A 13,994-nucleotide genomic window follows, 5' to 3' on the forward strand; every position below is an offset into this window, starting at 1 on the left:
TCGATATTTATCTGTTTATAAAAATATATACATTTTGCGTTGGCTGTGTTGGTGTGTTGGTTATCTGCAGCCTACCAGGCTGTAGATTCTGAACATGTATCTCTTGTATTGCTTGACAAAGAACTCCATATATGGGCACAAAAGGGACACAGACATAACAACTGGGTGGGGTAAAGCATTTCCAACTTGCATCGTTCCAAGTAGGCCCGTGCCCAATGGGCACCGCTGTAGTACTGTAAATGAAGGTCTGGGGCGACTGTGGCTCAAGAGGTAGAGCAGGTCGTCCAATGATCCATGGGTCGGCGGTTCGAATCCCGGCTCCTCCTGTCTACATGTCGAAGTGTCGAAGTGTCCTTGGGCAAGACACTGAACCCCAAATTGCTCCCGATGTGCTGGTTGGTACCTTGCATGGCTTCCGCCGCAATCGGTGTATGAATGTGTGTGTGAATGGGTGAATGTAATGCACAATCTATGTAAAGCGCCTTGGATAAATGCACCATTTACCATTTTTTACCATTTTTGAATGCAAACACTTGAATTCCATTCACTTCCATCCTATGGGAGTGAATGGTGGAGCGTTTGGTGGCTCATGCAAAGTCATTTTGTTTCAAAGTTCCTTGCCTTATTACATCAAAGTTGAACTTTAATGCCGGTTTTGTCTCTCCCCTTAATTGTGGCATTTATTGTGACCATACCCTAGTCATGCATAAGACCCTGCAGCCTGTTTCAACTGAAAGGGGGAAAAAACAAAACAAAGAATGATGTGTTATATGTGTCACTGTGTGTGTGTGTGTGTGTGTGTGTGTGTGTGTGTGTGAGAGTGTGAGTGTGAGTGTGTGTGTGTGTGTGTGTGTGTGTGTGTGTGTGTGTGCTGCTGACCTTGGACTCCCACTGTATCCTCAACATCAGAGGCTTTCTCTGATTCAGTGCAATGCTGCCCTCCTGTGGCTGCCACCGTGCACTGCATGCTGGTTTCACATTATAGAAGACAGAAGCCACTGCAGAGATTGTGTTCTTGCAAATGCCCATACGTATATAGGCCTACAACCTGTGTCTTGCTTGGTCCCTTAATAACAAATTGGACCGTGGTCGATTCAAGTTCAATCTATCACAGACTATAGTTACAGCTATACTGGCATCTCGTGGGCTAGTGGGCTTAGGGGGCTAGTGGGCTTAGGGTAAAAAGTCATCCGGAGCCAATTGAGGTGGTTCAGACAACTAGTACTGCACAATTAATTTGAAAAAAGATGGTGATCTAGATTCAGACACCTATACGCAATCTCATTTCTAAATTTGAGCAAGAATGGTGCAGCACTAGTCGGCTATCCAATTCATTTTAGTTACTCTTATGTTTTTGCTACAAGAGAGATTCTTAGAGAGGTTTAAGTCAAGCACTTTGATGTTGTCTGTTTAAAGCCACAGTAGTTATGGCTCCAGGTGCCACATTTAGAATGTAGTAAATGTTCAGCAACTACAGGCTTAATACAATTCTTGTGGAGGAAAATCGAGATTCACATTTGAGCAAGAATCGTGCAGCACTTTTATATTATTCAACGACAACAAAATAAAGAGGTTAAAAAACTCTGTAGCTAGAAATTCCAAATAAATATTATGGGCCTTGATATGAAAAGGCTTGAAAACCACTGTTCAACAGCATGTGTGTATATCTGTGTGTCCCATCCAGGATACCATGGCTTGTATTGCGAGGAAGAGTACAATGAATGTCTGTCCGCACCGTGCCAGAACTACGCCACCTGCAGGGATCTTATCAACGCCTACGAGTGTGTCTGCACTCCACAGTACCAAGGTATTACTATGTGTATACACTATACAGTGGTGGAAAAAGTACTCAATTGTTTTACTTAAGTAAAAGTACCAATACTGCAATTTAGAACTACTTCGTTACAAGTAAAAGTACGGAATTGAAAGTACAAAAGTATCTGCATCAAAATGTACTTAAAGTACTAAAAGTAAAAGTACTCTATATTGCAGAATGTCCCATTTCACAAGTTCAAAATGTGTACAAAATCTATTGAAAACAGCAGATCTACAAGCTCACAATGCGTTGCGTTGCGACGCATTGTGAGCTTGTAGATCGGCTATTTTCAAATGGCCGAAATGTATAGGGTTGAAGAGTACGTTTTCTAATCAAACTTAAAATCTCCAAAGTAACTGGTAACTAAAGTTTTCAAATAATTGTAGTGAAGTAAAAGTACAACATTTGGCTCTGAGATGTAGTGGAGTAGAAGTACAAGTACTGGAAATTGGAAATACTCAAGTAAAAATACCTCAACATTGTACTTAAGTACAGTACTTAAGTAAAAGTACTTAGTTACTTTCCACCACTGTGTGTATATGTATCTATGAGAGAGTGTGTCTGCACTCCAGTACCAAGGTATTACTATGTGTATGTCTATCTACGTGTGTGTATGCACTCCACAGTACCACGGTATTACTATGTGTATGTATGTATCTATGAGAGTGTGTGGCTGCACTCCAGTGTTGTTTTCGTCGACTAAAACTAAGACGAAAAATGTTCGTCGACTACCTTTTTTCACGGACAAAAACTAAATGGAAACTAAATGAAAACTAAGCTATGATGACTAAAACTAAGACTAAATATACTGACAATGTTGTCAACAAATAAAAACTAGACTAAAATGTTAGGAAGGGACTAGTGGACAAGAGATCCAGTATAAGTTATTTTACACTTGGTTACATGCTGAAAATAGCAGATCTACAAGCTCACAACGCGTCACGTAGATCTGCTATTTTCAGCAAGTGTAAAATCAGCCATTACGACAGCATCAAGGCCTGCCAAAACACATTTTAGTCGACGAAATCAACTGTAGATTTAGTCGACTAAAATCTTATGACATTTAGTCGACTAAAACTAGACTAACACTAAGACATTCCAGGTGACTAAAATGTGACTAACACTAACTTAAAACTATTCAAGAGACTATGACTAAAACTAAAATCAAAACTTGCTGCCAAAAACAACACTGCTGCACTCCACAGTACCAAGGTATTACTATGTGTATTTCTATCTATGTGTGTGTCTGCACTCCACAGTACCAAGGTATTACTATGTGTATTTCTATCTACGTGTGTGTCTGCACTCCACAGTACCACGGTATTACCGCCCCCCCCGATTCATACTATTTCATACTATTTTATCGCTGTTTCGGCGCTGTAGTGCCGAAATGATTTTGGCTCGTCAGAAATTTTCAGTAGCACCGGAGAGCCGACTTTAGGACGGTACCCGCCCCCCCGAACCTCAAATGACGTCACATTGTAGGCTCTACAGAGCCGAACCGACTTTTCACTAGTACAGACCACACATTCAATCGAACATCGTTTGACATAGTTTAGCGTTTATTTAGAAGAGAGGAGGAACATGAAAAGGAATGATAGAAATGAGGTGCATGTTGATATGCGTGCATATTGATATGCGTGGGATGGCCTTGGACTGTCCGTGGGGATGAGGGGGGAAGGGAGGAGGATGAGGGGTTGGGAATAGGGGAAGGAGGGGGGGAGTGAGGATGAAGGGTAGTTTCCGAGGGGCTGGGTGACGGGTGAAAGGGGGGGGGGGGGGGGAGGGTCGAGGGGTGAGGAAGACATGGATGATTTGGCGTTACAGGAGGGGGGAGGGGGTGAGGGGGAGGGATGATAGTGAAGACTAAGCCCCTGGGGGAGGTGAAGGATGAGAGCGAGCTCTGTAGAGCAAGCTCTTTGTGGGGGGGGGAGGTGGTGGACGAAGGCCGGGTTCCAGGGGGGGTAGGATACCCTGGGTGTTTGGCATGGGGTCTGAGTAGCGGGCGTCCTGATCGTACGAGGACACGCCCCCAATCCGAGACCCCCGTCTGGAACCTGAAACTGGAGAACGAGAGTTAGTAAAGAAGAGGGAGGGAGGGAGGGGTACGAGATACGGTGCACGAGTGACAAGTGGAACAGGCTGGCATATATACTCTTCCCTTTAATGGAGCGAGGGTGGTGATAGGGCAGAGAGCCAGGCAGTTGCCATGGCAGCAGGGCCTCGGTGAGTGGCGAGGGTGGAGCTGGCATCGGTAGTCATGGCAGGTAAGTGGTGGAGTTGATTGTAGCTGTGGGGAAGGAGGTAGCTAGATACCTGAGGCTAGGAATAGAATTAGCATGGCATGGTGGCAGGGGAGGTCACCGATCTTAGCTTGTAGGCATGGCCTTCCTCCTGAACATGCGTTGTACCAACTCCATTTCACTAGTACAGACCACACATTCAATCGAACATCGTTTGACATAGTTTAGCGTTTATTTAGAAGAGAGGAGGAACATGAAAAGGAATGATAGAAATGAGGTGCATGTTGATATGCGTGCATATTGATATGCGTGGGATGGCCTTGGACTGTCCGTGGGGATGAGGGGGGAAGGGAGGAGGATGAGGGGTTGGGAATAGGGGAAGGAGGGGGGGAGTGAGGATGAAGGGTAGTTTCCGAGGGGCTGGGTGACGGGTGAAAGGGGGGGGGGGGGAGGGTCGAGGGGTGAGGAAGACATGGATGATTTGGCGTTACAGGAGGGGGGAGGGGGTGAGGGGGAGGGATGATAGTGAAGACTAAGCCCCTGGGGGAGGTGAAGGATGAGAGCGAGCTCTGTAGAGCAAGCTCTTTGTGGGGGGGGAGGTGGTGGACGAAGGCCGGGTTCCAGGGGGGGTAGGATACCCTGGGTGTTTGGCATGGGGTCTGAGTAGCGGGCGTCCTGATCGTACGAGGACACGCCCCCAATCCGAGACCCCAAAAGGATAGATGAGATCGAGAATCGATCGTGGAGCATTTACTGGACCGGAGATCCGTGAGCGGCTCTGAGGTCCTGAACGCTCGTTCGGAAGTAAGCGTGGTACGCTTGAGATGACCAGCGCCCTAGGAGTTGGACGGTGTGGTCAGTGATAGCTTGTCTGGAGGCCGTGGAGGCGGCGCCGATCCGGAATGAGTGGCCGGGGAAGTCGGATGCTGAGTATCCGGCCTTGGTCGGGATCTGGCGGAGATGGTAGAGGAACCTGCTTCTGGTGGCTGAGGTTCCGGTATCTGTAGTAAACAGAGGATCGAGAGGAGAGGCACGGGAAGAGCGCCTGCTATGTAGACTCGGATGGTGGATGGAAGCATGACCCGTGATGAATGGCAGTGGCTAGCTGCTTGAATTATGAAGTTATGGGTGACCGAAATCCGTGTGAGGCGTCTGAGGAGAGCCATGGGGGGGTAGTGAGGTGGAGTGACCTTTATTGATTATTTGGACAGTGGCTTGGTTGTCTGAGTGGATGAGGACTGAGCGGCTGGTCCAATCGTGACCCCAAAGAGAGGCCGCGACTATAACGGGGTACAATTCAAGACGGGATTTCGAGGAAGTTGGAGGTGAGGAGTGAGGTGCGGTCTAGTTTCTCTGGGGTAGTGAGGCTTGGAAGGTGGCTGATTGGTGCCCAGGAACTCTATTTTTGTCAGAGGCCCCATGGTTTTTTATTGGCGAGGGGGATGCCGAGCGCTGAGGAGGTAGCCTTGAGGCGTGTTAGGCTGCGAGCAGGGGGGGGGGGGCTGATGGCGGGTTGATGGTGAGGAAAACATCCGGGAGGTGGACTAGGTGGGGGATGTGGTTGGTGTTGAGGAGGAACCGGCATAGGCTATTTTGGGGGGGTTGTGGGGGCAGCTGGGCCGATTGTGTGCTCCGCCGCAATAGGAGCAGACATGGAGCAATTTGCAATTGTTCATGCTGCAACCCATATCATTAAAATTATTGCAGAGCATGCGGGAGCCGATAAACATTATCTTGCGGCCCCGTTTGTCCAGGGCTTGGGAGGAAGAGGGGAAGGTGGTCGGGCCGGTGGGGCGGTTGGTTTTTTGCTTTTTTGCGGGGGATGGTTGGGAGTGCGGCGTGTGCGTGTGAGCTGGGGCGGATGAGGCGGGTCTGGGTGGTGGTTTGGTGGCTGAGAGGACGCACTCGGTGGTGGGGTGGGAGGGGCAACCGCAGATGGTGCAGGCGAGAGCTCTACTGCCGGCGAAGAGCCGGCAGTAGAGCTCTACGTCGAGGGCGCCCCAGTAAGTGGAGACATTCCATTGCTGGAGGCGGGCTGCTGCTCTCGCCGCAAATTGTCGGTGGTATTCATAGAAGAGAGGGCCGCTGAAGCGCGCTGCAAGGTCTGTGATGAGGTAGAGGTAATGGTTTAATTCTTGCCTCCTGTGTGGGTACTGGGAACATATGACGTCGGTGAATATAGAGAAGGCTAGGGTGAATTCTGTGTGGGTGAGGGGGGAGTGGGCTGATGAGGAGGATGTGAGATCGCGGAGGGTTATTGAAAACCCTCCGCAGTCAATAGCTCGTGGCTGGAAGGAGTGAGAGGAGGGTTTGAGGATGGAGGAGAGGTCAATATCATTACCCAGTAGGATCTGCTGACGGAGGTGGGTTGACACGGGAGGTGGGTTGAGGGCTTGTGCATTTGAAGGCATCACGGCAGCGGCTGCGGAGGAGAGAGAAAAGCGGGGGGGGGAGAGACATGGGGGAGGGGGGGGGAGGGAGGGGGAGGGAGGGGGGAAGGGTGCTCTGGGGCAGCTGGGCACCCTGAGGTGGGGGAGGTGCTAGCCAGCTCGGGTCGGTGGCCCTGGGAGCGTAGGGCTGGCTAGCGGCCTGGGGGACTGAGGGGGAGAAGGAGAGAGCTGGGGGGGGGGGGTGAGAGGAGTGTGCAGGGGGGTTGGATGACAGTGAAGCCTGCATAGACGGGGATGTAAGCCTTCCGAGGAAGGCTTGGGAGGGGGGGGGGGGGTTGAAAGAGGGGAAAGAGGGGGGAGCAGGCACGGGGGGGTGAGAGGTATGCTGGGGGGGAGGAGGTCCGAGGCGGCTTAGGATGGACCGGCCTGGAGGTACAGGTGGGAGGTGTTGACCGGTAATGATGTGATAGGCATGGGGAGTATTGTGAGTATCATCATTATTATTATTATTGCGGATGGTTTGCTCACCTCGACTGTAGTGGACAGGCAGCGCAGGGACCTCTCTCCTGGTGACGCGTCGTCTGGTGGAAGGACCCGGGATGACGTCATCGGGACGCGCCGCTGTTGTTGTTGCCGGTCGTGCTGGAGTGGAGCACTGGATTAGCAAAGTAAATAGCTGGCCTTTGTTGGCCGTTCTACAGTGTGGCTCGTTCCTCTCAAGGAGAGCCCTTCTGAGCCCGGCGATGGTCCACTCGTTATATGGGCGGATGGTCGGCCTGGTTGGTGCGGCGGAGGAAAACGGAGCCGAAGCGGCAGACGCTGTCCGGGACTCGAGACGAGGAGGGGGTGGAGGTGGGGGATCGATGCGAGACCGGCGTTGGTGAGGCGGAGGGAGAGGGGGGAAGACGCGGCGGCGAGAGGACGAGTAACGGGGGGGGCTTGGTTCCAGCCGGGTTGCCTCCGATGCCCTGAGGAAGCTGGGGGCGGACCGAGGCAGTACGCCGGCAGGCAGGATCCTCTGGACGGGCGGCGCCGGCGTCTCGGGAAGGTCCTGGAAGTCGTCGTCGGAGTCGGGGGGATGGAGGTCAAGACTATCCATTGCGAGTAACGAATTGCTTTGCACGAGCGAGTCGTTAGTTGTGCTTGTATGGTACGAGTTGTACGAGATACGGTGCACGAGTGACAAGTGGAACAGGCTGGCATATATACTCTTCCCTTTAATGGAGCGAGGGTGGTGATAGGGCAGAGAGCCAGGCAGTTGCCATGGCAGCAGGGCCTCGGTGAGTGGCGAGGGTGGAGCTGGCATCGGTAGTCATGGCAGGTAAGTGGTGGAGTTGATTGTAGCTGTGGGGAAGGAGGTAGCTAGATACCTGAGGCTAGGAATAGAATTAGCATGGCATGGTGGCAGGGGAGGTCACCGATCTTAGCTTGTAGGCATGGCCTTCCTCCTGAACATGCGTTGTACCAACTCCATTTATTCGGCTCTAAAATAGGAGTATGAATCGGTCCTAAGTCGCTCATAAGAGCGTCTGCTAAATGCCTTAATTGTAAATTGTATTACTATGTACTGTATGCGCACACACATTCAGAATCAGAATCATTTTTTTTGTCACTTTCCCCATGTATTTACATACATATAACATTTACATACATACAGAATATGGAGTACCGTTTCCCCTCAGTCACTTGCGGGCGGTGCAACATAAAAACATCAAGCCTATTTAATACGCATAAAAAGACCAACACTAAGACACAGACAGCATAAACAAACATTTAAAAAGAGCCCCACTATATGTATGATATGACGTGCAATTCATATGAAAAGTAAAAAAAAGACATGTGCTGTTCTTTTTTTCATTTTTTAACTTTTTATATGAATTTATATGAAAGTTCCATAGCGCGTCTCAGTCCCGCCCCCTTTCAGAACGGAAGAGAATCTCCCATTCATTTTTCCCATAGACGTTTCAGAAAGTATTTATTTAAAGACGTTTCAGCCTCAGACAAAGCCGACTGGGCTCCTGACAAATAATGACAATAAACACAATGTTTTGGGCCGATCAAATAATTAGAAAGAAGTAAAAAAGGGCAGGGTACAACACCTTTTTATTATATATTAAAAATCACACCCGTGTGAACTGAGTGGTGCAAATCCCTCCCCCCCCCTTCTCTCTCTCTCTCTCATTAGCAGGCAACAGTGCAGCACTATCTCTCTCTCTCTCTGTTTCTGGCGCCACTTTTGGTACTCATTGGTACTGGTGCTCATAGTAGTCACACACAAACATGGTTGAACACACGGTTGAACACACAGTTGACACGGACATTGCTGTTCCTTGGAGTTCTTGCACCACTCAAAAAATAAAGAAACAGTACATTACAGTACAGTACTACATTTACGTATGTATAGAACATGAGGATAGGAATAAAACCCATGGGGAACATAGGGCTGATGACATGTTTGTACACTGTGTGTGTGTTTGTGTGTGTGCGCGTGTGTGCGTGCGTGCGTGCGCCTGTGTGTATGCGTGCGTGCGCCTCATGTATAGGCAGACATTGCGAGATCTCCAAGGACCCGTGCCTGAAGGTGCACTGCCAGAACGGAGGCCGATGTGAGAGCGTGGGGCTCAACGCCTCTTGCGTCTGCACGCCTGGATATCTGGGTGAGCCTCAGAGCTGTATGGATGCACGGTATATTATATCTGAACATCAGGTTGTCGGCTAATAATATGCTTTTCATAAGTGAAATCTGAACTATGAAACTTTTAACCCACCTTGTGTCACCTTAGCTTTTAATCCCTTTAAGGGCGGGAACCCCTTTTGGTGTTTTAATGCATCATGTTATACTTTAGCTATCGAAAAATAGCAGATCTACAAGCTCGTAGTGCGGCACTCGGTGCCGCGCTACGAGCTTGTAGATCTGCTATTTTTGAAAAATCGTGAAACTGTGGCGCAAATCTTTGAATATATATTCTTTCAGAGCGAACATTTTTAACTCAAATCCTAATTTTTAACTCAAATGCACCACTGACATAGAAACATAGGATTTTCAGAAAACTTTTAGGATTTAGAAGATTTTTTTTTAGAATCGGCCTCAGGTCTAAATGAGTTAACCATTATGTTAAACTTTAGCTGTTGAAAAAATAGCAGATCTACAAGCTCATATAACGCATATAATCGTGAAAATGTGGCGCAAATCTTTGAATATAGCCTATATTCTTTCACAGCGAACATTTTTAACTTGAAATGTCGCTAGACTAGTGCGCTATAGGCTTCAACGTGTAGTGTGAGCAAAGCCTTTCTGTTTTTTTCTCCATGCACTAGTGAGTCTAGCGTCATTTCCATCCACCAGCTGTTTACCCCATTTAAACCTGAGGACGATTCTACAAATGTCTTCTAAATCTTGACAGTTCTCTGAAAAACCCATGTTTCTATGTCAGTCGTTCTCAAACATTTTCATGTCAAGGACCCCCAAAATTATATGTAATTGCCCGCCGAGCCCCATCTGAAAATATGTAGTTCCAGGGACCCCCCCAGAACCCCCCCAGAGTTAAAAACGTTCGCTCTGAAAGAATATATTCAAACATTTGGGCCACATTATCACGATTTTTCAAAAAATAGCAGACCTGCAAGCTCGTAGTGTGGCACTCGGTGCCGCACTACGAGCTTGCAGCTTGTAGATCTGCTATTTTTCAACAGCTAAAGTACAACATAATGCTTAAAACACCAAAAGAGACGGAAGAGACGCCTGGGCTAGGCGTTTGTCTTTATTTTTTTTCTTTGCGCTGTATACGCGAGACTACTAATGAAATACTATCTGTCCAATCAGGGAACAGGTGTGAGGCCGACGTCAACGAGTGCGAGAGCAACCCCTGTCACCACGGAGGCACCTGCGTCGACCAATCAAACGGCTTCGCTTGTCACTGCCCACCAGGGTGGGTGGGGCCAAGCTGTGAGATCCGTAAGTCAACGCAACTTATAGGGCTCATGCAACTACCTGCTATTATCCTATAGCGATCATTCTATAAGTCAACTCAACTTAGGGCTCATGCAACCATCTGCTATTATCCTAGCCATCATTCTATAAGTCAACTCAACTTAGGGGTCATGCAACTATATCTGCTATGATAATATCCTAGCGATCACTCTATCAACTCAACTTAGTGCTCATGCAGCTATCTGCTATTATCCTAGCCTATCCATTACGCTTTTTGATAAAAATAGATGACAAGTGTTTTTTTTTTTAAATAATTTGTTTTATTTTTCCAGATGTTTTTGTTTTATTATCGACAAAAATCTAAAAAAAGAAATAAAATCAGACCATGCAGTCTGAACTGAAGTGAGTGGTGCAACAGCACCCCCTATTGGTACTCTAAACATTGGGACATATAGGGACATAGGTTAGGACATAGGTTGGGACATAGGACATTGCTGTTCCTTGGATTGGTTGCACCACTCAAAAATCTATAATTAAATAAGCTTTAATAACCTTTCTGTGTGTGTGTGTGCGTGTGCATGTGTGTGTGTGTGTGTGTGTGTGCGTGTGCGTGCATGCGTGCGTGTGTGCGTACCATCTCAGACCTGCAGTGGAAGCTGGCCCACCCGCAGGGCGACACCCTGACCAACATGCCTCGCCACTCTCTCTACATAATCATCGGCGCTCTGTGCGTGGCCTTCGTCCTCATGCTCATCATCCTCATCGTGGGCATCTGCCGCATCTCACGCATCGAGTACCAGGGCTCGTCGCGCCACGCCTACCAGGAGTTCTACAACTGCAGGAGCATCGACAGCGAGTTCAGTAACGCCATCGCGTCCATACGCCATGCCAGGTCAGTACTGGGTGCAGGGCCAGATTACTATATGGGCACTTTGGGCACGTACCCAGGGGCCCTTGGTCACCAGGGTCCCATCAAAAAAAAGAAAAAGAAAAAAACATTATTTTATTTTTTTAGCTCCACAGAATTTTCCGTGCTAATCAGAATGAAATAAATTATGTCTAAAATGTATGTTTTGGGTGAATTAAATGACATTTGCGGGACCCGTTACATAGCGACAATTCACTTCCTGGGTCTCAGTTTCCGAGTGAAACGGCTTTCAAACTAAGATTGGCTCAGGGGTAGAGTAGCCGATAGAACGGCCTGATGGGAAAACCGTGAGGTTCCCAGTTCGATCCCTGTGGGCTCCCACAGAGCCCACAGGGTGTCCTTGAGCAAGACTCTGAACCCCTAATCTGCTCCTGATGAGCATGTTGGTGCCTTGCATGGTTTCCTCAGGGACGGATTAACCCCTACGAGGGCCCCTGCCGGTAATATTTGCAGGGCCCCCATAGCGCGCGTGCGCGTGACATTTTCATCTTTTTCTGTTTTTTTATCATATTTTTAACCTAAGTTTAACAAAATTAACAGCCAATGAAGGGCCTTTTCAGGGTGTCAAACCTAGTACCTCACGCTCCAATTTCCCCGAAGGGCCCCTGAGAGCCAAGGGCCCCTGGGCCACGGCCCCACTGGCCCAATGGATAATTTGTCCCTGGGTTTCCTCCGCAATCGGTGTGTACTGTGAATGTGTGAATGTAAAGGCACAATCTACGTAAAGTGCTTTGGATAAAAGCGCTATATACAAATGCACCATTTTGTTGCTGTGTGCTGTGTTGTTAGGTTTGGGAAGAAGTCCAGACCTGCTATGTACGACGCCACTCCCATCAACTATGAAGACTACAGTCCTGATGACAAGCCCCTGGTCACGCTCATCAAAACTAAAGATTTGTAAAAAAGAAAAAAAAGAAAAAGAAAATAACAGAACAAAACAAAACCCCACCACACAACCCGTATTTATTTACACGTATACAAAACAACAGCACATGTGCACAATGATGTGCATGAACAAACACATAGTATAATCCAAACTGAGCATACGTATACATACATCATTTTCTTCAGAAAAACAAACAAAACAACTCAATTGAATCATGTTGCGGCAGGGGACGAAACGGTCCAAAACTATACACTATATAGTTTAAACTAGAGAACAAATCAGGAATTTGATACACACATTTATTTTCCTGTCAAAGTCCACGATAAGGCTATATTGTAGCATACATACATACAGACAGACAGACAGACATATCTTTGCTTTAATTTAGTCGATGATTGTTGACATTATACTGTATCAGCTACCTGGTTTCTTATTGGCCTCCGCTGTTCAAACGGAATGTGACGTCACAGACTTAATGCCAAGACCCGCCCCCGCCTGCCTCTGATTGGCCCCCCCACCTCCTACTAGTGAGACGTATTAGGGCGCCCGCGGGGCGTAGCATTCTCACATTCTAATACAGCTAGAAACCCCTTAATCTGGCAGTCAACACAGGGTGAAAGTAGGCAAAAACGGGCATTAACGCCAAATGCATTTTCCCGGTTAATTCCCTGATTGCGGGATGTCTGTGGACATTTACCGGAATAGCGTGGAATGCTAATCGTTAAGACTTCCAATCCGTTCCCCCCCATGGGTTCCAATCCCGATGCCGTCACTGTTTTTCCAACAACCTTGAGCCACGAGAGACGCCACCGAGCGCGCTGAAGCGGCGCGCGCAAGTTGCCGTGTCGAACGATGCGAAGTTCGCTAGAGCATGGGTTCCCAAAGTGGGGTCCGGGGACCCCCCCGGGGGTCCTTGAGGGGGTTCCAGGGGGTCCCCAGCTAAATGATAGTTAGGAACCAAATGGACCCTTATGGGTCTGTAACTCAGAGAGTGTACAAATGGAATCAAATGGACCCTATAACGGGAACCATTTGGTTCCATTCTCAGAGTTAAATTAACAGTGGTTTTATAATATAAATTGGGGTTCCCATAGATAGAAATTCCATTAATCGAGGGTCCGCCGTAGCCTAATGCATATCAACACCATTTACTGTTACTGTGACACCAGCACAATTTCCATACTTGCGGATGTGACACATGCATAGAGTATATAAAAGGATAGAGACTGAACCCCCCCAGCTATTCATGTCAGTGGAAGTTGCTCAGTGGCGTTTTGAAGCACCCGGATGACTGCCGGAAGTACCGTCTCAGAACGTCTACTTCCGCATTTGACCACCACATTTTGGTGGTCAAATGCGGAAGTGCAACCGAGCGCTCAATGTTAAAGCCCAGCTGCACGGGGTTTCCCGGTCATGAATCCACGGGTCCGCCTGTAGTCCCTCCTCCTACCACTAGGGCCCAGAGCTTCAACGTTGAATCGCCTCACTGGCCCCTTGGACACATGGCTAGAGGCGAAAGCAGTTCCGCGTGCGTCACAGAAGGGGACGTTCGGTAATCAGGCCAATCAGCGGCAGCTTGGCAGAAGTCTGTTGCTGTATATATACATACATGCGGGTGCGTTGGTGGGCCCACCAGCCTAATGAGCCCAGCAACAGACCCCAGCACGGCAGACGGTGCTGATAGCAGTCCTTATTGCAGGTGTGGTAGAAATAGACGCACTCGTTAAAGTGCTTACAACAGTATCTCTTTCTGTATTTTAAACAGATCTGCAGTAGGTTGCCTTATTTGGTGCATGTATG

The 13,994-nt window shown here is 48.3% G+C and overlaps 1 protein-coding gene across 1 annotated transcript in view; it reads left to right on the forward strand.

Annotated features, from left to right (window-relative positions):
- Positions 1–12,989, forward strand: part of dner (delta/notch-like EGF repeat containing) — a gene marked incomplete at its 5' end in the record, with an annotated part of 116,057 nt that extends 103,068 nt beyond the window's left edge. The window contains 5 exons of the mRNA XM_079513882.1: positions 1,685–1,807; positions 8,993–9,106; positions 10,273–10,404; positions 11,023–11,272; positions 12,098–12,989. Coding sequence (XP_079370008.1) covers positions 1,685–1,807; positions 8,993–9,106; positions 10,273–10,404; positions 11,023–11,272; positions 12,098–12,209 — 731 coding nt within the window. The 3' untranslated portion in view covers positions 12,210–12,989. The remainder of the gene's footprint in view (positions 1–1,684; positions 1,808–8,992; positions 9,107–10,272; positions 10,405–11,022; positions 11,273–12,097) is intronic.
- Positions 12,990–13,994: the final 1,005 nt, after the last annotated feature.

Source organism: Electrona antarctica (genome assembly GCF_951216825.1).
Source record: "Electrona antarctica genome assembly, chromosome: 11".
In the NCBI taxonomy this organism is placed as follows: Eukaryota; Metazoa; Chordata; class Actinopteri; order Myctophiformes; family Myctophidae; genus Electrona; species Electrona antarctica.